Below are 23476 nucleotides of genomic sequence, written 5' to 3'. Positions count from 1 at the left end.
GGTTCTGTGAGCTTTGCCCTTTCTGCGGGGGTCCCTGCATCGAGTGAAATGAGTGACCCACCTAAGTGGCGGCAGCACAGTCACTCTGAGCCCTCCAGCACTGCACTAAGCAGCTTCTGCTCCCAAGGACCCAAGCTGGGCAGCAGCATCAGCTGCCTCCTTTCCATCAACCCAGCATGGACATGTCCTCCAAGCAATGAGGCCATGTGGTTAGAGTCAGGTGGTTTATTAGTGTGATGAGCAGGGCTGCAGCAGGGATTCCCAGAGCACCCTCTCCACCTTGCTGCGCCCCACCAGGGCCTGGGCACCTGACAATGTGGTGGTACCAGGGAAGCTGCTTCCTACCTACAGTCTACGGGTCCTGCCCGGGATCTGCCCTTGGTCCAGGGAGGAGAGCTAGAGCGAGCTGGGGTCCAGGCTGGGCTCTGGGGGCCGGGAGCTGGAGTAGGCAGCAGCAGTCGGCACCGGGCGGTATTTCTCAATCACCTCCCGCAGCCCCTTGGAGAAGTGGAGATCAGCTCCCACTGTGAGGAATCCCTGCAGAGGGAAGAGGGTCAGTGCAAGGCTGGAGGTGACTATGCCCTTCCCAGCAGGACATGGAGGCACAGGCTGTCCCATCCCACCACATACCGCGTGATTGGTGACCACCTCCCTGGTGAAGTCCATGCCTTCGGGCAGTGGGATCTGCACCCCCTTCTTTGTCCTCTCTGCAGCGAGGGAGAGCTGGGATGAGGCTGAGCCCTGCTATATGCCCCTGCCAACACTCCCAGTTGTGTGGGAGCAGTGAGGCCTACCGTTAATGATGGGCATGATGGTCAGCTGCAGCAGGGTCTTCAGTGGGGCCTGCAGTGAGAACAGCTGCAGGAGAAGAGCTGGGGTCAGTATAGTGGCAGAGCTGCCAGCCAGGGCAGGGAGGGCTGTAAGTGGGGATCCTGAACAGACAGCTTCTCCCCAGTCCACCCCACACTGTGGCTGGGTGTAAAGGTTCCCAGGCCATCACCCTGCCCTCACCGCAAGCGACTCCAGCGCTGACTGCTTGGAATAGATGCGAAACCTGGACAGGAGGAAGCAGTTGTGAGTAGGTGTGGAGGGGACTCCCCATACCCCCATGGCACCCCAACCATACCGTCGTAGGTCCAGCTGCACACGCAGCGCCTTTCCTTGCAGAAACACCTTGGCACTCAGCTTGGTTTCCTGGGGAGGGAGAGGGCTGACTCACAGCAGGCAGAGGACAACCAGGCCAGCTCATGCCACAGGTTCAGTGTCCCTCTGCTCAGTCACACCAGTACCTTACAACACAGGATGGGGGACACTGCTCCCATATACACTGGGGTGCCTGCACAAGGAGCCCCAGCCCCCCTCTCACCATGGCCATGCTGGAGAGCTGGATAGGTGGGCGGTCCGGGGGCACCAGTGAGATGTTCAGGAAAGCAGAGACAGAGACTGAGGTCCCCGAGGGTTTGATGGTGCAGCGGGGGGGAGTAGAGACCTGCAGCACGAGCCGCAGCGGAGCATCCACAGAAGGGCTCTAGGGAAGGCAGGTGAGCTGGAGGCTGGGCACAGGGCAGGGCTATGCTCTGCCATGCCTTCCATCCTGTCTGGGGTGTTCCTTACCAGCATGAAGATGGTCCCAAAGAATGTGGCTCTCAGCAAAACCTCCAGGTCCTTGGGTACCTGTGGCGAGCACAAACCACTGGAAGGGGGAGCAAGCCACTGCTGCAGGTACCAGCAAAGCTGCTCCCTGGATGGCACCTCCTTTTCTCTGCGACACAGTCCACCCCTCCCTCCTGCCTGCACACAGTCTGACTGTCTGGTGCTCCTTACCTTCTGCCCCTGGAGCTCTATGGTCAGTACTCCTGCCTGGAAGTACGACTGCATGGCTGAGTCAAAGAAGTACTCAGAGAAGGCAACATAAACCATGCGTTCAGTCTCCTTGATCACCGGCTCCACCGCATGGTTCTCCAGCTCCTGGTCCTCTCTCACCCGGGGGAAGAACATGCCCTGGACCAAGAGCAGGAGAGGTTCCCACAGCCACGGGGCAGCCCACCTCACCTGCTCCACGGAGCCCAACGTGCCCACTGGCACACCCTTTTCCACAGGGATGGGGAAGGACCAGCAAGGCAGGACCCAGTGTTCACCTTGAAGTCGAGCTCAAGGGTATCAGTGGAAATGGACGGATCCCGTAGGAGGGAGTAGTCAATCCCGATATGCTCATCCACGTAGTTTCTCACTGCCAGGGAAGATGTGCTGGTGTGACTTAGCCTGGAGCTGCCTGGCAGCCTGATGCTCAGCCCTGTCTGCCCCACAGTGAATGGAATCCAGCCCCTTTCCCAGAGCAACACACACCAGGCACTGTGTCCAGCAAAGAGTTCAGCAGCACCAGGCTGGCATGCTCCAGGGATGGGCAGATCTGCAAGGCAAGGAGCCAGGCTGAGGGAAATCACTCCCAGGATTGGATTAGGAGCTGCAGAGGCAGGACAAGGCCCAGCAGATGGGTGGGATATGACTACCCTCTCCCACACACAAAGGGCTGAGCCCTAACATCCCACAGACCCTCTGTGCGCTCAGCTGTACCTGCTGGCTGAGGAGGAAGCGCATTCCTGTGACGATGAAGGTGCTCAGGAACTCATATACCTTCCTGGAGAACACAGGAGTGGTTCTGCACTGCCTGTTCTCCCTGTGGCTCTGTGGCCATTCCAGCACATAGCTGGGATGAGGAAGCACTGAAGATGTGGGAAGGGGGTGAGGGAGCCAGGCACACACAGAGGGGTCAGGTGTACCTGAGTGTGCCGGAGAAGCCAGCATGCATTCTCGCTATGGAGGCGTTGCAGGTCATATTGGAGATTTTGAGGCGCCCAGCCTCATCCTTGGCCAGCTGCAGCACTGTGTAGATGTAGACTCCGTCCGCAGAGGCATTGATGGACCCAATGTCGTAGCTAGAAGCCAGGAAAGCAGATGAGAGGAGCACATAGCTCCTGCCAGCTGCAGGACAGCAAGGCACCTGTGGCACCCAGCAAGCACAGTTATGGGGTGGGTTAGCACCCAGAGCAGGAGGAAGGGGAGGCAGCTCACAAGAACCAGTAGAGCAGCTGCCTGCGGAAGCGTAGGCTAATGGAAGCATTGTTGATGTTGAAGACAAGGTGCTGCTGGGGCTGGAAGTTCAGGTCTGAAGAGGCCAGCTTCAGGTCTGTCACCTTGACCCTGCAGGGAGGGGACAGCGGTGGTTAGATGGACAGATGGACATGGGAAGCCGTGGGCAGCAGGCAGCACTCACTGGCTGATGTTGTACTGGAACTGTCCCTCACTCCCATGCAGGTCTGACACCGTGATGTTCTGCAGCTCCTGCTCCACAAAGCGCAGCCCCTCCTGCTTCACTGCAGGGAAAAACGAGGCTGGGCTGGGACAGGCCCTCCTGGCAGCATCGCCTCTCACAGCCCCCACTCCTCCCCAGCTTCCCCATGGTGAGCAGAGCCCTACACAAGCACAGATCCCAGGAGGGTGCCCAACGTCCCTCTTTCCCAGACTGTGAGATCCTGGCCAGCCCCTTACCCAGGTCCAGCCCCTTGGAAGTAATCCGGATCTTACAGCCAGGAGGGCTGTGCGAGGCTGCAATCAGCGAGGGCAGAAGAAGGAGAAGGAGGCAGCCGCCAGCAGCCATCTCGCACCTGGAGGCAGAGAGCAGGGTCAGCACGGACTGGCCTGGGGACATACAGGATGTCATCACAGACAGGCCCGGGGGACACACTGGAAGGAATGCAGCTGCTGTCCAATCTGCCCGGGACAGGTGATAGCTCCAAGGAGCACCCCACGGCTCCACTGTTCTCCCTGAAACCCCCCAGTGCTGCTGCCCAGGTTGCCTTTACCCGAAACCTCTGCACCAGCAGCCCATGAGGGGCACGGCCCCTCCGCAGGGTGCTATGCACAAGTCCCCGCACTGGCCCTGTGGAGCCCGAGGGTCCCACATCTGGGAACACTCACTCTAGCACTCCCCCCGAACCGCAGGGACAGGCGCCAGCCCCGTGCGTGCTGCTGCAGCGGGGAGCCCCAGCAGTTCGCAGAGGAGAGAGCCCTCCCCCGTGGTGCCGCCCCACAACCCTCACAGCCCCCCCGAGATGTGCCGCCTGCCCCCAGGCTGGTTTGAGACGGGAGCTGGAGCCTGTCCATCCCGCAACAGGCAGAGCTCCGTGCCAGGCTGAGGGATGGGACGGGGCTCCCCCACAGCTTCCTCCAGTTCTCTGAAAGGAGAGGATGGGGACCCTCTACCCGGGGCTGTGGGGTGGGACGGGGCTCCCCCACTGCATTTTCCTCCAATTCTATGAAGAGAGAGGATGGGGGATCCCCTTCCCCGGGGCCCGGAGCCACCGTCCTGCCCAGAGGCTGGGGGTTCCCCCACACAATGCCGGCTCAGCTCGGATACTTACAGCGCGGCTGGTCCCCGGCTCCTGGCGTGGGGAAGCTGAATCACGTGAAGGCAGGAAGGAGGGAGAACACCACCAGCTCCAAGACTTTCTCTTGAGCTGGCTGAGGTTTCCCTGCCTTTATATAGCCCCCAGCTGCCACTCCTTGCGGGCTCACAGCTGGGAGGAGACAGCGGGACGGACGGGGAGGATGCAGGTCTGTGTCCCGCCGAGCCCGGCTGGCTGCCAGCCCCGGCACAGACAGCGGCTCGCCTGGCCACCCCAGCTCTAGACTGGACACGGAGCCTTCCTCCCCCGACAACACCGCTCCCCACGTCCTGCACACGCAGCCACAGCCGTGGATCTCTCCGGCACCCCCCGTACGAGGGGCACATGTGCAAATGGCAGTGTCCGGGCTGTTGGGAATTCCCAATCTGTGTTAAGAAGTTTCTGCAAGTGCTCAGTTATCCCAGCTTCAGTGCAGACCCGGCCGGGAGTGCTGCTGGGGGAGTTGGTTCATGGCCATCTGTAACAGGAACCTGAGCAGAGAATTTGCCGGCCTTCAGGACTGCCCCGACCCCGGGCCAGGCAGCGCTGGCTCCACAGGACGTGCCTCTGGATGGCCTTGCCCCGTGCGTTAGCGGCAGCTTGGCTGGCTCCAGGGCCACAGCACCGAGATGGGCACTGCTGGAGTGTGCCCATGAGCACCCACGCCACCGTCCAGCTCCCGTCACGGGAAACACGGGCAGCTCCTCATCCAGGGGCTCCCTACCAAAAATCCTCCCTGGCCGAGCCATGCCGAGAGTCTGTGCCTGCCTTCACCACCCCCTCGGCCACTTGAGCTGCCTCGCTCCAAGGCTGGAGTTTCGCTGTCTCTTCACAGAGTCCCCTCTGCCCTCAGGGGTCGGTCTGAGCCGGCCCTTTGTGCCCAGGGCGGTTATCGGTGCTCTGGGCAGCGGAGTCGGGCTGCTGGAAGCCCAAAACGGGAGCCTCAGTGCTTACACAGCACTTACCCCTCCAGAACTGCTGCGCCAGCGTTAACTCATCAAACTGACCCCGGTGCTCCCGGAGCAGAGGGCAGGACTCCGGGAGATGGGAAACCCCTTAGACAGCTGGGCAGTGGGGATATCCCAGAGGAAAAGAGCAGAAGAGGCCCCGCGGTTTCCCCATCACCGGGGGCCGTGGGCCAGCACCGGCCATCGGCTGCCCAGGGAGGTGGGGCCGAGGCAGGCCGGGTGCTCGGCTAGGTGGATGTGAAGAAGCTCCGCCGGCTGCGAGGGGTCCTGCGGCCCCCAGGGAGCCCCCAGTAAACAGCCGTGTCCTCCCAGGTCCCGTGTCATCCTCCACAGCCGCTGTGCAGCAGCAGCCGCGGGGCAAGGGAGCAACCCCAGCGACCACGGGGCAGTGCCCTGCGCTGCACCGCGTCCCTCATTGCCAGCGCCCACCGGCTGCCACCGGGACCCGCGGGCCGGGGAACGGCCACGGCAGTAGTGTGGGGAGAGACGTGCCAGCGCTACGCGCGAGGGACCGCCGGGACAGGCAGTGGCTGCCAGGGCCGGAGCGCAGCAGGAGCAACCGCTGTGCCCGGCGGGCGGCGGAAGCCCCGCGCCTTCACATCAATGCAGCCCTCCCGGCCCGGCCGCCGCCCCGCCCCGGCGCCACCGCTCTTCAAAGGCATTTTGGTAGCGACCGCTGCGGCCGCGCCCTGTCAGTGCCGGGAACCGCCCGCGGCGGGCGGGCCCGGCCCTCGCGAAGCGGCTCCGCCACAGCGCGGGCGGGACCGCGACCGCTCCGCACCCACCGCGGGGCGGTGCCCGCCACAAAGATGGCGCCGGCTGGGCGGGGTGACCGCGAAGCCTTTGCGCATGCTCCACGTAATTCCCCCAAGCGCGGGCTCTGCTTCGCGCATGCGCTCCGCACCCGCGGCCCCGGCGCAAGATGGCGGCGGCGGGGCGGGCGAGGCGGAGGTGGGGCGGCGGCGGTGGCGGACGCAGCGGTGCCCGGTGCCTGCAGCCCCTGACCTCACGCCCAGGTAAGCGGCGCAACCGCGTGGCCGCGGCCCGCCCTGCAGGAGGAGGCGGCGGGGACCGGCGGCGGCGCGCGGGCGGCGGAGGGAAGGCGGCGCGGGCCCGCAGCCGCCATCTTAGAGCGCGGCCGCTGCTGCCGCCGCGCTCCCGCCGCCGCGCCCCCGCTGTGCCCCCGCCGCGCCTGCGCGTGGCGCGGCCCCTCCCCGCGGCGCCGTAACGGGCTCCTGTCTCCGCAGCCGCCCCCGCGGGCCAGGCGCGGGACGCCCCGCTATGAGGATGCGGCCCCGGCGCACCAGCGGCGAGCACGGAGCGACGGCCACGCGTCCCGCCAGGCAGCCCGCCACCGTAAGTACCCGCCCGGCCGGCCGCCGCCCCGCTTAGGCCGCGCCCCCCGGACCGCTCCCGGCCAGACTGCAGAGTTGTCGTCGCCGCCGCCTCCTCTCCGCACTCTCCGGGCGCCCGCGGCCGCCCGCCGGCCCCGGCCCGCCGCGCCGAGGAGCTCCGTGCCGTCTTCGCCGCCGGCAGGGCAGCCCCAGGAGGGTTCCGGCCGCTTCCCCGCGCCGACACGGTGCCCCGATCCCCAGTGCCCGTGGTGCCCCGGGAGCGCTGCGCTGCTCGGCTCCGGGCCCGCCGGCCGGCGCTCGGAAAGGGGATGGGTGCCGATGGGGAGGCGATGGCCTGGCTCCCAGCCTCCTGGAGCAGCCGTGGTTCTGGGATGGGGGAGAACCGCGGGGTTGTCCCGAGGGGCTGTCGCTGATCTCCTTTGTCTGCATTTGCTGTTGTCTTGTACAAAATTCTACCTCGGTGAAATGGAAACAAATACTGGTCTTGTTTGCTGTACTTCTTTACTCTGTGTCTCCTTACCCCTCGCTGTGGTCTCTGGTTGTGCTGCTGCTCTAGGTTGTAAGCTCTCTGGGCAGGGACAGTGTTGTACTATGTTTGTGAAACACTGTATGCATTGCCATGGTGTATAAAAACATACCGTAATCACCATAAAATGCTTCCTCTGGATCCCTGTCACTGTCTAAGTCCCAGTGTAGTTACATAAAAGTAGAGTGGCTTTTGCCTTGATTCTTGTTAGTTTGGCTGTTTCCTTTTCCCAGACCATAAGGGTACTTGGATTTAATAATTGTTAACACTGATCAAGTGATAAAGCTTCTTGGCTACTTCCACCATTCCAGTTTATCCATAAATGGAGGAGGCAGAGCCAGTCACCCTATTTGACAGCTCTTTTGAGCAATGGGTGATGAAAAACACTGGCAGGTCACTGGAGCTGGCATGTGCCATCCAGGCTGGCCAGGGCTCCGTGCCCAGCACTGTCTGTGAATCCTGACAATCATGGCTTTGGGAGCTGTAGTCCCCCCAGTACGCACCAGTTCACTCCAGGTTGTGCTCTGTGTAACATGCAGGACACAGCAGCAGCTGCATGTGCAAGTGTAGCTTTTGTTTGTGGAGGAGGAGGGACTAAACATCCCTCAGAGGTTCCCTGTGCTCCTGCCTCACAGCCCTGCCGTTTCCGGGGTCCCTGTACCCACAGGCTGACAAGAGCCAGAGCTGCTGCCACTGGCCCAGCTCACCTTGGCACCTTTGTGAAGTGACTGTAAGGACATGGTGGGGTTGGAGTTCAGGAGGGAGTGTGAGATTGCACAACGCTTACTGCTGAGGCCGTTAAAGGTCCCCAGATGTGTTCTGTGCTCTGCAGCAGGCACGGGGCGTTACCCGCTTGCTCTGGGGTGGAGACCCAAACTCCAGGTATCCACAATGTCCCACATCTTCCCTTGTGTACCCTGCCTGGAAGGATGGAAACATCTTCTGAGGGGCTGAAGGAGTCAAGCTCCTCAATGCTGATCTCAGCCAGTGCTGTGGGTAGCTGAGCTACTGCCGACTTGCTCTTAAATACTGTTTGCTCCTGCCATTCTGTTCTGCTGAAATAGCCACTGGCCTTTATGCACAGGAAGCACAGCAAAGGCTTCAAATCCCAGTGATTTAGCCCCCCAAAAATCCAGAGTTTTTATTGAAGAGCTCCTGTACGTGGCTCCTGCTGCCAGGTAGTGTGCTGCTCAGGTGAGGAGCACACTGTGCACAGCATTGTGCTGCTGCTGTCGCCCTGACTGTGCTGGTGTGTGCTGTTGGGTGTCTCCAAAGCCTGAATAGAGTTAAGTGTCTGAGGTAGCTGGGAATTATGTAAAATGCCTTGTTTCCCCCCAGTTCATTGCCAATGCATTTCGGGCTGCCAGAGAAGAGCAGTCTGTGGCACTGTTTCAGAAACTTCCCCAGGGGAAGAGTGGTGACTAAGAGAGGAAAAGCCTGGCTGTTTCTATCCAGCTGGCAACATTAAATTATGATTAAGAGGAGCTTTATTGTTCCAACAGACCTTCTTTTGCATAACTGTTGTTATGCAGATGAAAAAGGAACAAGGGCTAGAACAGTTGTCTGAGGCCCTGCTTGTGGGACTAGGACTAGGACTAGGACTAGGACGTGTTGGCCTGAGACATGCAGAAGGTAATAATTTGGGAACTCCTGACTCCCAACCTGTGGTTTTCTGAGCCACAGAAGTTGTTAGTGAACCTCCAGGGCTGTTTTATATAGCAGATTTTTTTTTAACTAAAGCCTTTTGCTGAAATTATGTGTAGTTATGTGTATGAGAGTTGATTTAAACTGTCTCTGAGGATAACAAATCAGACCTGGCCAGTGGTATTGGTGTGACAGAAGGTGGCACATAATCACAGAGGACCATATGTTATTTTTTACAATATGATGCTTCACTCTTTGGAGAGATCTAGCAGAAAAGGGAATATTTTGAATGCTGGCCTCAAGAACACCCTGGCTAACCCCATTTAACACTGAGCATTCCTCATAGCTAGTTGTATCCAGGATAACAGGTGTTTTTCAGGACTGAGGTGCTGTTTGTGTGTACTGGTTCAATCCCTGTTTTATTATCAGAATGAACTTGTACTACATGTGCCAAGCAGATCTGGGACCTTTCCTGCTGTAACACTGGATATTACTCTGTTTTTTCCAGTGTGGTTGCTGAGAAATGGCCAATGAGAATCACAGAAGCCCTGCGGAGGAAGTGTCTCTCATGAGTCACTCACCTGGCACCTCCAACCAGAACCAGCCCAGCTCCCCCAAACCCATGCGCCTGGTACAGGACCTGCCAGGTACCGACTCTGCCTTCGGGAATTCTGCAGGGCCCTGGCAGTGGGGAGCGGGGTGAAACAAGGCTGCCAAGGGAGGCTGGGAATGATTTCAGAGTGTGCTGTGACAGTGCTGGGCACCTGCAGGGCAGGTCTGTCGTGCAGGATGCTCCTCTCCTGACTCTCACTGTCCTCAGATGAGCTGGTGCAGGCTGGCTGGGAGAAGTGCTGGAGCAAGCGGGAGAACCGCCCCTACTACTTCAACCGCTTCACCAACCAATCTCTGTGGGAAATGCCTGTGCTGGGACAGCACGATGTCATAGTAAGTGCTCACTCACCTTGGGAGTGCTGTGCCAGGACTCTGGTCTTCATGGTCTGTGGGCCTCAGATTACAGGTGTGGGAGGGTCTTCTGTGCCTTCAGAACTCCTTGCTCCGTGCATTGTATGGCATGATTCTGGGAAAGTGTTCCTCTGACAGGTGCCTGTCAGGTGATGCTGTTCCAGGAGTCATGCACCGCTCAAAGAAGAGTCAGCGTGGGGGATTTGTGATGAGTTTTTCTCATTAAAGTGTTTTTATAAAGCATATAGACATGTAGAGGAGAATCTTTCAGCTTTGTGCAGGTGTGACTAGTGGTGTCCTTATTTCCATCCATGTGGGAGCTGGGAGCAGTGCAGTGGGATGCTGCAGTGGCAGTGGGGGAGCTTGACGTGTGCTGTTGTTGTTTGGACTCTCATAGTCAGACCCTCTGGGACTGAATGCGGCTCCAATGCCTCTGGAAGGTGGGGTGGCAGATGCTTCAGCGGAGAGCAAGCAGAGGAAGAGGAGATTCTCCGAAGAAGTTCCACCAAGTGGCAACAGTGTGAAGAAGCCCAAGGTGGGTGGGGTGCTCTGAAACAAGCGTGCAGCTTGAAACCAAGGGGGGCTGGAGAGCTCCTGGGATTCTGTGTGGTGGTCTGGTATGGGACTATTTGATTTACTGAGCTGCTTCTCCTTTAGCTGGCTCTCTGGTGCAGTAATTCATCTTTCACACACAGGCGGATGTCCCAGGGAACCCAGCTGCTCAGCCAGTCCCCAGCTCTCCCAGTATTCCAGGAACCTCTGTTTTGAAGGCATGGTGTGTTTCACCTGAAGACAAACAGCAGGCAGCTCTTCTACGACCAACTGAGTGAGTTGTGTCCATTTGTCTTCTGCTCCTTTTTCAGTGAAGTGTTTGAGACACACAGGTTTCCAGGTATCTTCGAGAAACCCGAGGGATTAATCACTGCCAGGAGTCTTGATAGTTTGGTTTCCTGGCTGGTGAAACAGCCCAAGGAAGCATCTTTAAAAGTAATATTTGATAATTAGTCAATGATCTGGTTATCCTGATGACATTTGCGTTTGTCACAGAGTATACTGGGACCTGGATATTCAGACAAATGCTGTGATTAAGCAGAGGGCACCATCAGAAGTGCTTTCTCCACACCCTGAGGTGGAGCTGCTTCGGTCCCAGCTCATTCTCAAGCTGCGGCAGCATTACCGTGAGCTCTGTCAGCAGCGAGAAGGTGAGTTTCTGTTGGGTTCCTTTTATTTCCATCTCAGTTCTAGTATTGGGGTGATCTGATGTTTGTTTTATGCCTGTCTAGTCCCTGTATTCTCTTTTTGTGATGGTTATACTCTGTGGCATTGTTAATTGATTAAGCAGAACTTTGTGTGATGATTCTTACCAGAGCTACAGGGCATTTCTGTATTGTATTGATTAGACCCTTCTGTGCATCTCCAGGGATTGACCCCCCAAGGGAGTCATTTAATCGCTGGATGTTGGAGAGGAAAGTGGTTGATAAAGGGACAGATCCTCTTTTACCGAGTGACTGCGAGCCAGTAGTGTCTCCTTCCATGTTCAGAGAGATCATGAATGACATTCCCATCAGGTACTGTTCACAAACAGAGCACTTTGTTGGGATGGTTCTGGGTCAGTTTGGTCTGGTGATTTACCTGCTGCAGTTCTGCTGTGGGTGCTTCCCTTTGTTTGGATACTGATGAAGGAAGGGTGGGGAACTGAATCTATCTTCCATGCCTTGGTGAGACTCATGCATATGAATTTAACTTACCTCAGGTTATCCAGAATTAAGTTCCGAGAGGAAGCCAAGAGGCTGCTCTTCAAGTATGCTGAGGCTGCGAAACGACTGATTGAATCCAGGTGGGAGCTCTTTTCACAGTGCTGTCGTGTTCAGAAAGACAAAAGGACTATAGAGGCTTCTCATCCTGCCTTATCCAGCACTGGATATTATTAATATTATTGAGGAAAAGCAAGGTTAGGAACATACAGAAGAAAAACAGTAGTGCTGAAGCCATCTTTTGATAATGACGTTTTTGTAAAATGTAATACTGGGGAGCTGAATGTGTATGGAGACAATGTACTGGGTGTGGAATGTCTTTTATTATCCCTGAGATAAAATCAGGAAAATTGGGAGTGCTTGCGCACTCACTGCTGTTACAGAGCAACAAGCTTAGAGTGGCATTTTGTATACAAGGTAGGGTTTTTATGACCAGTTCTGCCACAATGGACAGAACTGAAGAAGACAGTGAGGGAGAACCTTGTGGGGAAAGGAAAAGCTTGTAAACAGGGTAGTTTTCTCAGAGTCACAAGCCGTAGCAGTACTTGAAAATTAGAGGCAGTATTAAAATGGACCAGCGCCATGACAAATAAAGGCTTTGTGGGCCTCTCCTGTTCCAGAGAGGACAGCAGCCAGCTACACCAAGTTTTGGAGAGAATATAGCAGTCTGCAGTCTTGCAAATGTGTGGAAGGCCTTTCCAGAGAACTGGAGGGGAGTGACAGGGATGGGCCTTGACAAGTATCAGTGTCCACATTCCCCACTGATAGAAAACTTTGGAGGGGGGGTGGAAGATCTTGTGCATCTGTGAGTTAAATTTTGCCTCTGTTTTTGCAGGAGTGCTTCCCCAGACAGCAGGAAGGTGGTGAAGTGGAATGTGGAGGACACCTTCAGCTGGCTGCGACGGGACCATTCTGCCTCCAAGGAGGACTACATGGTCAGTGTACCACTGATGTGTGGCTGGGCACAGGGGGCTGGGGAGGGGGCTAGTAAGGGGGCTAGTACAGGTACTTCTGGAGATGGCTAGCATTGCCTCCCCTTGATGTGTGCCTTGGGAGAGCAGCCTGTAGACACTGAAGACCTCTGGAGAGCCAGTGGTGGCCATGTGAGAGACTCTGGTTCTCTGTTTCCTCAGGACCGCCTGGAGCACTTACGGAAGCAGTGTGGGCCCCATGTGTCTGCTGCAGCCAAGGACTCTGTTGAAGGCATCTGCAGTAAAATTTACTACATATCCCTGGAATACGTCAAGCGCATCCGGGAGAAGCATCTTGCCATACTCAAGGAGAACAATATCTCTGGTATGCAGCCAGCTTTGAGGAGCTGTAGAGCTGCACCACTGCAATTAAAAGTCCCATGGTCTGGCCTGTCCCCATTCAGAGAGGGTTACCTGTTGGGAGGGCAGCTATGTCTCCAAAAGTCACAAAATCCGTGTTTCAAAATAAGAAACAGACGGTCCAACATAGGCCTCAGCTTTCAGTCACAGTGTCTGTGCAGTGACAGACTGTCTTCCATCACGTTCTGTGACCAGCTGTAACATCAGATACTACAAATATGTGATTTGCCAGGACAAAGTAGCTTGTTAGGAGCAGGTCACACTGAGCAGGGCATTCATTCATTTCACTGGACCATGCTTTTTTGCTTTGATGTTTCATTAATTCCTGGGGACAGCTGACACCCCCTTAGTAATGCTGAGTGTTTGCCCTTTATTCTCGTTTGCCACTTTCTTGTGTTCTGAGCACCCTTCTGCACCCCTCTATCTCCCAGCTTGTCACTGTGCACCCTTACTTGGCAGAGTTCATGTTCCTTGATCTTTTCTCTGTTCTTCTGTTCACATCTGTACATCTGCCTTCACTCAGCTTTTCCTTCCTCCATGGGGTCTGCTCCTTTCATTGCCACTGTCTATAGTCCTTTTCCCTTTTGGCTCCTGGCTCTCCTCAGGCTCCCTTCAGGTGCCCAGTGTCTGCCTTTTGCTATTGTTTTTGATGGTTATCTTCCAACGCCATTAAGTCAGAGATTCCTTCCATCTGATTGGTGAGCTCTCACTGAAGCTGTGGCATTGGATAACCACAAGGTGCAGGGAGATTCCTTTGCCTCCTGCATTTCACAGCCTGTGAATTTTTATAGTGCTTTGGATAGTTTGGGGCAAAATGAAATAAGAAACATTAACAACAAAAAGAGTGTTTTGTGTGTTTGGAACATTCCTCAGGACACTGGAGTGGCTGTGTGCTGTCTGCATTGGGGAATCAGCTTTGAACCGAGGTAGCTGCCTACAAGATCTGTGAGGGACCACCATAGTGGTTTTTTGGGAGGACCACCCTGCTCTTTATCCCTATTTGGTTTGCTGTGTCTTTTGAGCTGGACTGAAGATTGGTCCCGAATACTCTTAGTTTCTCACAGGCTGCCTTTCTGTTCATTCTCCATAGCTGAGGTAGAAGCTCCTGAGGTCCAGGACAGGCTGGTGTACTGCTACCCCGTGAGGCTGGCCATCCCCTCCCCGCCGCTCCCCAGCGTGGAGATGCACATGGAGAACAACGTGGCGTGTGTGCGGTACAAGGGGGAGATGGTCAAAGTGAGCCGCAACTACTTCAGCAAGCTGGTAAGGGCTGGGCACTGACTCTGCTGGCCCTCGGGGCAGGGCTGGGGAGAGGCTGCCCGACTGACCCTGCAGGGCTGTCAGTCACTGCCATGGCCATGAGGACAGCTGCTCTCACTTTAGCTGGGGTCAGGCTCTGCTGGGAGTATTTCCCAGGTGTTGGGTTTGTGCTCTGAGTAAGTGTTGTGCTGCCAGAACATTGTACTCAAACCAAGGCAATCCTTGCTGAGAGACACGTGCTGGTGTGGTGGTTCATTCATTTCATGTTAGTGACAAGCTGGTGGCTCACGCAGTGACAGCAGATGTGCTGACAACTCCCTGCAGAGCCCACCTGCTCCTCAGCTTCCCTCTCCCTGTCACAATGTGTGTGTATCACCATAGCTTAGCTGTTCCTTGTTCCTGTTCAATGGCTTGACTTTCTCTTCTAGTGGCTTCTTTATCGGTACAGCTGCATTGATGACTCAGGCTTTGAAAAGTTCCTGCCCAGGGTTTGGTGCCTTCTCCGTCGATATCAGGTACAGATGTACATCAGAAAGCCTTGGCAGCACTGGGAACTTGTCTTTGCTCTTGGAAAGGGTTACAGCTTTGGGAGCCTGGAGCAACATGGGGTTTAAACTGGGTCTGTAGTCTGCTCATGCTATGCTGAAGTAGGACTGTGGATTGGGGAGCAATTGGGGTCTTGACAGGAGACCTCGGTGTGGGTAAAGATCTTCGTGAAGGAAACCTTCAGTAGCTCTTGACTCTGAGGGGCTGAAGGGTCACTCAGGTACAAGAGAAAACTGATGGTTTTGTGGGGTCAGAGTTGGATAAAATCTCTAAAGAGCATTCTTGGGTACATACAGGGACCTACACGAATTTGAGAAAAGACGAGGGGGCCCTGCATACCTAGAGGAGTGGGTGCATGGACATGTGGCCCTGGGTCCGTGGTCAGTGAAGGGAACAGCAGGAGCAGCGAGTGCTGGCACGGCTCACCAGGGTTTGCTCTCCTCAGATGATGTTCGGTGTGGGGCTGTATGAAGGGACTGGTCTGCAAGGGGCACTTCCTGTGCACATCTTTGAAGCCCTCCACAAGCTCTTTGGAGTGAGTTTTGAATGCTTTGCCTCGCCCCTGAATTGCTATTTTAAACAGTACTGTTCAGCCTTCTTGGACACAGACGGGTATTTTGGATCCAGGGGGTGAGTATTACGTTCCCTTGCTCTGTGTGGGTGTGGGTGCGTGCCCGTGAGATGACTCATGATGAGCTGATGGGGATCTTTGCCTCTTTCTCCAGCCCTTGCCTGGATTTCTTCCCTATAAGTGGTTCTTTTGAGGCAAATCCTCCATTCTGTGAGGAGCTGATGGATGCCATGGTCTCTCACTTTGAGGTATGTCCACTCACCAGTGGGGTTGTTTGGGATGGGGCTGTGCTGTCCATCCTCTGCTCCCCACCACTTCTGCACCCTGAGGGAGAAAGGACATTGACAGCTGGGCACTGCTCTTGAAGCAGAAGCATTTCCTTTCTGTAGGACTCATTAAACACGTCATTGCTCAGTTAGTGCTGAGATTGTTCCTTTTCTTCTTGCACTAGAAACTGCTGGAGAGCTCCAGCGAGCCGCTCTCCTTCATTGTCTTCATCCCTGAGTGGCGGGACCCCCCCACGCCAGCCCTGACGCGCATGGAGCAGAGCAAGTTCAAGCGACACCAGCTCATCCTGCCGGCCTTCGATCACGAGTACCGCAGCGGGTCCCAGCACGTCTGCAAAAAGTAGGCTTTGTTCTCAGATCCTTTGGGAACACGACTCTGAAGCTGTGTGACAGAAATATCCTCTTCCAAGCTGAAATCAGTGGGAAGCAGGGAGCAGGCAAGGACAAGCACAGCGCATCATCACTTTGGGTGTTTAGGATGGGCAGACAGCATGGTGAATTCAACGTCTGTTTAATGACTGCTAACTTTAGCTTGTGAGAGGTGTATGCCTTGGGCACGAGTCTAGCTGGAACAGGTCACACCTGTGGCACTGATCTGTGCCTCTGCCAGCCCTCAGGCCCAGTAGCTGGTTGTGCTGCAGCAGCTGGATGTCAGTGGGGGAGAAGAGGCAAGGGGCAATGGGGCTTTGGTCTGCAGTGGGGCAGGCTGGTCTCTGCTCTGCTGCTGAGGCAACAAGTGTGAGCAGCAGCTTGTTTAAGCAACAGGTGCCTGAAGACTGAAGTTCTTGCCTCCTTAGGACTGACACCTCGCTGTGCTGAGTCCCCTCTGCAGGGACAGGCAGGTTCCAGCACATGTGTGTACTGGTAGGGAGCAGTGGAGCTCTGCAGTATCAGTGTTTTTTCCCTCTTGAAGTGCAGGAGCCTCTACTACTGTACTCAGAACTGCCCGAGAGTGCACTGTGCCTCCCTTATCCTCAGAATAATGAGAGAAAGGATGGACAAATACTTGTCCTGGTGAAGGCAGTAAGAGGAGGAGGGCTTTGGTGGGGGGGGCCAGGGGAGGTGCTGATGCCTGTCCTCTTCCCTTGCAGGGAGGAGATGTACTACAAGGCTGTGCACAACACAGCCGTCCTCTTCCTGCAGAACAGCGCCGGCTTTGCCAAGTGGGAGCCCACGCCGGAGCGGCTGCAGGAGCTCGTTGCAGCCTACAAGCATTCGGGCCGAAGCCTCAGCTCCTCGTCTTCCTCCTCCTCGTCCTCATCCTCCTCCTCCTCCTCCACAGCGGACAAAGAGCGGGAGCTGGGCCGAGAGCAGAGCAGCAGCCGAGAGACTAATCCCAACTAAGGCAGAGGTGTGAGGCAGCAGGGGAGGTGCCGGTGGCCCCGGGGGAGGATGGCCGGGGCAGCAGAGACTGCTGGCTGCGCAGCACCGGCCCGGGACTCCTGCGCAGCAGCTCCACGGCACCTGCTCTCCTCTGCGAACTGCACGCCAGCCCCCAGGAGCCGGGAGCGTCCGGCGGCCAGTGGGAGAGGAGGCTCAGCCACAGCCTTCACCAGGGGCGAGGGAGCCCAGTGTGGCGCAGCAGGAGGAGCCGGCAGCTCCGCGACGCCGGAGCGCCGAGAGAAGGGACAGCCAAGGCTGGGATGCGCGCGTGGGCAGGCAGAAGGACGGTGGAACAGATGGAGGGATGGATGGCAAGCGCGAGTGCTGGGCGCTGAGCGCCGCGGCCGGAGGGGCCCCGGCAGGAGAGGGACGGGCAGAGCCCGGGGGCTCCTGCGGCCGGACTGGCCCCAGCACGGCTCCGTGTCCATAGTGTAAATAGTTCTGTCTGTGGCGCCCACGCTCCTCGTGGGGCTGCTCCCATCGCATCTGTGTTTCTTTCTCATGTGTGAGTCCTGTGTTCGCTGACGTTGTGTCCTGGAGAAGGGAGGAGCAGAGGAGAAGAATTTCTTTGGTGTGTAAAGATGTCTTTGCAGCTGTTTTGTAGTCATTGTGGTTTTTATGCGGAGCCTCCGGGCTTTATTTAACCTCCTTGGGTTTTGTTTTGTAAGAATTAATTTAACACCGCTAACCATTTTATTACTTTTATCAAGAAGAGCAAAATCTATTTTTGATTTCTGTTTCCTAGTTCTTAGGAACATTAAAACCAGCATACAGCTCTGCTTGTGTCCATGACTTGCCTTCTTTGGTGTCTGGGGTCTCTGCACACCCCTGTCTGGTCTCTGCCTGGGTGGAACGTAGAAAAATGTTGGGGTTTGGTTTTTCAGAACTAACTGGCATCTGCCCTATTCCAGGTAGCCCTGCCCTCCTGGTGAGTTTTGTTTCCTAATGGCCAGTGTGAGCCCCTGAAGCAGCCTGGTGACCACACTGTTTCAGTGAGGTTTTGGTGCTCTCCTCTTGGAGAAGTGCAAGGAAGTGCACTGCCTTTGGACTCGTTGGGGCAGGCAGCAGAGCCAGCCTCTCCTGTGGAGTGCCTCAGCACTGCTGGCGCTGAACCAGTGTCAGTGCCACAGCACTGCTGGTGCCATTGCCACCCTGAAGTGGGCAGGAATTGCCCAGCACCAGACGCCCATTCCCAGACACTTCAAAGCTCTCCAGCAATGCTTTTGATGGTGGCAAGGAGATCGTTGACGTCCTTTAGTCAGGGAAGTTGGGAATGTCAGCTGTGAATGTGGCAGTTCATAAAGCCTTTTTTTCCCCCCTTTTTATAATTGTTTTTGACCCAAGACTGCCTACTCCTGAGGCACAGGTGAGCACAGACGTGCTGATGCTGGGAGTGTTCCTAACCCACCCCTTGGTCAGTCAGTGTGCACAGAGCCCTTTGCCTGCTCCCTCAGGTGAGGGATAGTTACCTGGTTAAGTATCCAGTGGCTGTGGTCTCACAAGGGACGCGTAAGTGACGTGAGTGACCAGAAACCTGGTGGCGTGGGCTGCTTCTCGAGTCTCCTTTATCATGACAGAGCAAGAGATGGTCGATGGAGCACATCAGGTTGACACTAGGGGCATTTCAAGGGCAGATAACCAGAACTAGGTCAATCTGTGAGGGGCTGTGGTGCGAGGGGCAGCTGTGGGAGGGTTGGGTGCAGTGGGTGGTACGGGCAGGACTGAGGGGAATGAGGCACACCAGGAGCTGGAGCCTTTGCATAAAAGCTCCATCAGGCTGTACTAAACCTGGATGATTTGAACGAAAAGGACCTCAATGCCGTTGCCCCTGTGGTGGGCAGTGCAGCCACTCTCCTGTCTGGAGGGAAGAAGGGGATCCCTGAGTGCTTTTGTCCCCCACAGGGCTGCTGGAAATGCCTTGTAAGGGCAGCAGCTGGGGGTGGGTATGACTGGGCTGGAGAAACGCAACCTGCAGTGTGGGTTGAGCAGGACGCTTGGCTGTGCCCAGGCTGAACCTGTTAAGAGCCGTGTCCCCCGAGTGCCCCCAACTCGACTCCCCGGGGATGCTGAACCCCAAGCGCCGCTACCGCAGGCCGCACACCGGGAAGGAGCATCCTCGGGGCTGACCGTGAGCGGGGAACCCCGGAGTACCGGGAGCCGCACCGATCCCGCACCAAACCCCGCACCGCCCCCTGCGCCGAGCCCTGCGCCTACCCCTCAGCAGCCGGCGGGGCCCGGTTCTGCAAGAGGCAGCTCCGCAGGGCTCCAGCACGGCCCGTCCGAGCTCCCCCTCCGTTCCCCGCTCCCCGTTACCGGGCCAACGCCGCGGCGCTGCCGGCGGCCCCTGCGCCGTGCTCGCCCCCGCAGCGCGGCGGGCAGCGCCCCGCGCCTCCCCCCATGGGGCTGCCGGGCCCTCGCCCGCCGCCGCGGAGCCCACCCGTGCCACCGAGCCCGCCGGCGGCGGGGACCGACCCGCCGCTGCGTGCCCGCCGGGAGCCGCGGCGCGGAGCGCAGGTACGGGAGGATGCGGTGCGGGCCGGGAGCGGGGGCGGGGAGCACGGACCGAGAGCTGCTCGCCCGGGGAGCGGGGAGCGGGGAGCGGGGTCCCCGCCGCCGGCAGAGCCGGTGCTCGGGGTGTCCTGGGGCCCCAGGGAACCCGCGCGCACCGTGAGGGCCAAGATATGTCCGGGAGCTGCCGTTCCGCCGGTGCCGGCCCCTGGGAGCGATTTTTTCCCCGCAAGGCAGGGCCGGGATGACGGCGAGTCCCAGCGCCGGTGGCGCCGGGCGGGGGTTGGAGTCGAGGCCGGGGAGGGGACGGTCGCCACCATTCTGCTCTCACTGCCCCGCTCTCCCACCGAGCCGCCGGCTCCGACCGGGACAATGACCGTGGCATGCAGCGGAGCTGGGACACCACGCGTGGGAGGCAGCGGGCCCGGGGCCTGCCCTCAGCCCTGGCTGACAGCGGTGCCCCCCTGCAGCCCGGGCAGCCCCCGGACAGCCACCAGGAGCATGGCCCAGCCAGAGAGCAAGCTGGTGTCCCCGCCGGTGGCACCCTCGTCCCCCGAGCTGGAGTGCCACATCTGCTACAGCCGCTTCGACGCTCGTGCCCGCAGGCCCAAGCTGCTCCGCTGTGGCCACCGCCTCTGTGCCCGCTGCCTGCGCAGGATTGTTCCCCCGGGGGACGCTTCAACCCCCCAGCTCCGTTGCCCCTTCTGCCGGCAGCACAGCCCGGTGCCGGGCGGGGACGTGCAGCAGCTGCAGGATGATGGTGAGGCACTGGCACTGCTGACAGGCCGTGAACGAGCCAAGAAACGGGGTCCACCCCTGTCTCCTGAGGTACTCCTTTGCCCCAGCGTGCTGGAGCCCACATCCAGCCCCGACTGCCTGGTTGTCACCATCCTGGAGGTGCCAGAGGACGTAGCCCCACCAGAGAGCCTGGGCAGGTTGGAGGTGGTGCGGCTGTACCGCCCCACGAGCCTGGGTGCTCTGCCCTGCCATGGCCCTGGGCAGAAGTGGCGCTCCTGGGGGTGGCAAGCCATCCCTCGCTTCATTCTGGGTGTCCTCTGCCTCCTCTACTTCAGCTCCCTGCCCTTCGGCATCTACCTCCTGCTCATCGAGCACCACAGCCTGGGCATCATCCTGGTCAGTCTTGTGCCCTCCACCCTCCTTCTCTGCATTGTCTACAGCCTCTGCCAGTGCCTGTGCCTGGAGGTCTTTGGGTTCCCCCACTCCTGACCCTGCACAGCCAACCCCTGTGCCTGAGCCAGGCAGGATTTGGGTTCCTTGGGGCATTGTCCCTTGAGGCACACATGTCCTATGACCTGCAGCATGCTCCGCCTGGACCATGGGGAGAAGCTCAGTGCCTGGTGCCTTCCCATGCAGAGCAGCACTGTCTTTCCCATGTGGGTGCTCACACTGGCTGGAGTGGCTGCAGGAGCTCGTTGCAGCCTACAAACATTTGGGCCAGACCTCAGCTCCTCCTCCTTCTCCTCCACAGCAGACAAAGAGCAGGAAAAGGACACTAATCCCGACTGAGTGCTGAGTGCTGGGCACTGAGTGGCCGGAGGGGCCCCGGCAGGAGAGGGACCGGACTGGCCCCAGCACGGCTCCGTGTCCATAGTGTAAATAGTTCTGTCTGTGGCGCCCACGCTCCTCGTGGGGCTGCTCCCATCGCATCTGTATTTCTTTCTCACGTGTGAGTCTCGTGTTCTCTGACATTGTGTCCCAGAGGGGAGGAGTGGAGGAGTTTCTTTGGTGTGTAAAGATGTCTTTGCAGCTATTTTGTAGTCATTGTGGGTTTTTTTTGCAAAGCCTCCGGTCTCTATTTAACCTCCTTGGGTTTTGTTTTGTAAGGATTAATTTAATACTGCTAACCATTTTATTACTTTTATCAAGAAGGGCAAAGTCTAATTTTAATCTGCCTTGGACCTGCCCTGCTCCACAGGGGCTGCTTGCTGCAGCACTGGCAGTGAAGTTACCCTACCATCTCTGCTGGCACCCCTGCATCCCACCAGCAGCCCCACCGCACACAGACAACACCAGGAGACCCAAGACAGAGTCACATTTATTGTGTCCCTCCCCACCCACATCTCCCACTCTCCTTGGCGAGGCAGCTGCTGGGTCCCGTGGCTGTCTCTCCTGCATGCTCTTGGGGACAGGACATGACTGTCCCAGCCCTATACCTGCTCCAGCACCACTGGCACCCCCGGGGGACACCCGTTCTTGCTGGGGGGGGATTCCAGCATCTCTGCCACACTCCAGATCTTGGGTTTCTGGGGCTGTTTGTCCTGCCCAGGGCCTGTCGTCCCCTCGGGGCTGCCCCCGCACCCATCCTGCACGGGGCTGGAACTGGGAATGGGGACGGCACCCGATGGGACCCCCTCGCCCTCGCTGTCCTCGCCATCTGAGGCGCTGTGTGTGGCCCAGCTCGCCTTTTTCTCCTTCTTGAGGCGCCGGCGGGCATTGGCGAACCAGGTGGAGACCTGGGTGAGGCTCATCCGGCTGACCACAGCCAGCATCACCTTCTCCCCCTTGCTGGGATAGGGGTTCCTGGGGTGTCGTGCCAGCCAAGCCTTCAGTGCCCCGGTGCTCTCTCGTGTCGTCGTCGTCTTCGCTCGCCCCGGCTCTGTGGGCAGCCCCAGCGGCGCCTCATAGGGTGCTGAGACCTGGAGGGGCAGAGGGGTGTCAGGGTGGGACAGGGGGTGATGGCAGCCAGAGGAGAGGGGCTGCGGGATGTCAGGCTTTGTGTGTGGGAGAGGGCAGAGCTGTATCCCGCCCGTTGCATCCTCTCTCATGCGCACCCAGAGTGCCAAGTGCAGGAGGGTATGTGTGTGCGGGCAGGAGAATTCCGAGGAGGGGCAGGGGCCTCGGGACAGCAGGTCCCCAACCCCGATTCCAACCACCCCACACGGTCCCGTCCTGCTCCCGGGAAAGCCCCGCATCCCGTTCGTCCCCCGGAGCTGCAGCGCGGCACTTACCAGGGGCGTCACGAGGCTGAGAGGGGGTGGCAGGAGGCTGTACCCGGCCAAAATGGGACAGGGGCAGGAGTAGGGGTAGGGGCAGGGCAGTAGGGCTTGGGGGGGACCCCGCAGGGTACCCCAAGGCCCCCCACAGCCCCCTAGCTCTTGTCCTGGGCTCCTCTCTCCCCGAGGTGCTGCCATACTGCAGGAAAGGAGCCGGGGAGCTGCTCCCGGGTCTTTTATAGCTGCTGGGGTCCGCAGTGACTGACAGCTGATTAGGGGGTATTAGCACCCACGAGAGGATCTGGGGCACCTGATACCCCCCCCTTCCCCAGCCACTGTTGGGCAGGGAATTGGAGGGACTGTCCTTGCCTGCCTGCCACCACCAGAGCCCTGGTCCCTCCCAGCCCCCCAGCTCAGCACAGCCTACACAGCTCCTAGGGATGGGGACAGTGGCACCCCAGAGGTGGCCCATGGGGCCCACCGTGAGCCCCATGGACACCCACAGCCACCAGCACACAGCCCAGCTGGAGCTTTACTGCAGTGCTGAGCTGCATCCCATCCATTAGCCCAGCCCTGACTTGGGGCTGTGGGTGGCAGAGCCCCCTGTGCTGTGGAAGGGCGGGTTGGAGGGCCAGGGGCTGGTGGAAGAACTATAGCCTGGTGGGAAGACAGCAAGCCATGCTGCCCCATCCTGTTCATCCTCTGGCTTGGCCAGGTCCTCACCCAAGCCCCAGCACTGCCGTGCCTGCTGCTGGATTCCCAGCAGCAGAGTAACGAAGGGGAAGGGTCCTGCAGCCCTATGGACAGTGGGGACCTCTGCAAGGCACTGGGGGGTTCCTGTGGTTGGCACAGCAGGGGCGGTGGGTGGCCAGGGCAGGGGTGGGCAGCTGTGTGAGGGGCCCCGAGAGCCTGTGACCCCCTGAGCCACCTGCTCCTGCCACCACGCCTCCCTGCTAAGACTGGGATTATCCCACAGGTTGT

General features: G+C 58.3%; 4 protein-coding genes across 5 annotated transcripts; 2 read left to right on the top strand and 2 right to left on the bottom strand.

Moving 5' to 3' along the window:
* Nucleotides 1-210: 210 nt before the first annotated feature.
* PLTP (phospholipid transfer protein) lies at nucleotides 211-5830 on the bottom strand. Its single transcript, XM_021547304.4, has 16 exons — nucleotides 4422-5830; nucleotides 3550-3665; nucleotides 3275-3374; nucleotides 3073-3201; nucleotides 2781-2936; nucleotides 2575-2638; nucleotides 2347-2410; nucleotides 2139-2230; nucleotides 1825-2001; nucleotides 1615-1674; nucleotides 1367-1528; nucleotides 1127-1194; nucleotides 1012-1054; nucleotides 795-858; nucleotides 631-707; nucleotides 211-537 (listed from the first exon to the last, which is right to left on the bottom strand). The coding sequence occupies exons 1-16, from the start codon at nucleotides 4790-4792 to the stop codon at nucleotides 397-399; spliced, it is 1884 nt and encodes a 627-aa protein (XP_021402979.3). The 5' UTR covers nucleotides 4793-5830; the 3' UTR covers nucleotides 211-396.
* A 483-nt stretch (nucleotides 5831-6313) lies between these two features.
* Nucleotides 6314-17812, top strand: PCIF1 (phosphorylated CTD interacting factor 1). 2 transcript variants are annotated; one of them, XM_021547317.3, is made up of 17 exons: nucleotides 6398-6429; nucleotides 6661-6769; nucleotides 9447-9585; nucleotides 9759-9883; nucleotides 10299-10436; nucleotides 10597-10727; nucleotides 10949-11103; nucleotides 11322-11469; nucleotides 11655-11738; nucleotides 12491-12590; nucleotides 12789-12951; nucleotides 14077-14249; nucleotides 14675-14761; nucleotides 15238-15422; nucleotides 15518-15611; nucleotides 15815-15990; nucleotides 16742-17812. In XM_021547317.3, the coding sequence occupies exons 3-17, from the start codon at nucleotides 9462-9464 to the stop codon at nucleotides 16992-16994; spliced, it is 2136 nt and encodes a 711-aa protein (XP_021402992.1). In that variant the 5' UTR covers nucleotides 6398-6429; nucleotides 6661-6769; nucleotides 9447-9461; the 3' UTR covers nucleotides 16995-17812. The 2 variants fall into 2 exon arrangements, with proteins under 2 accessions (XP_085414235.1, XP_021402992.1); XM_085558109.1 differs by lacking the exon at nucleotides 6661-6769 and having other exon boundaries at nucleotides 6314-6429.
* Nucleotides 17813-18907: 1095 nt separating this feature from the next.
* Nucleotides 18908-21312, top strand: LOC116184348 (E3 ubiquitin-protein ligase RNF182-like). The gene is made up of 2 exons (XM_031506525.3): nucleotides 18908-19547; nucleotides 20012-21312. Exons 1-2 carry the CDS (start codon nucleotides 18979-18981, stop codon nucleotides 20766-20768), a joined length of 1326 nt encoding a protein of 441 aa, XP_031362385.2. The 5' UTR covers nucleotides 18908-18978; the 3' UTR covers nucleotides 20769-21312.
* Nucleotides 21313-21585: 273 nt separating this feature from the next.
* Nucleotides 21586-22806, bottom strand: LOC146765719 (uncharacterized). The gene has a single exon (XM_085558116.1). It carries the CDS (start codon nucleotides 22691-22693, stop codon nucleotides 21710-21712), a length of 984 nt encoding a protein of 327 aa, XP_085414242.1. The 5' UTR covers nucleotides 22694-22806; the 3' UTR covers nucleotides 21586-21709.
* Nucleotides 22807-23476: the final 670 nt, after the last annotated feature.

The sequence above is a fragment of the Lonchura striata genome, chromosome 20 (genome assembly GCF_050655825.1).
Source record: "Lonchura striata isolate lonStrDom1 chromosome 20, ASM5065582v1, whole genome shotgun sequence".
NCBI lineage: Eukaryota > Metazoa > Chordata > Aves > Passeriformes > Estrildidae > Lonchura > Lonchura striata.
The sequence above is the reverse complement of the archived record's forward strand: the minus strand, read 5'-3'. Positions and strand labels throughout refer to the sequence as shown.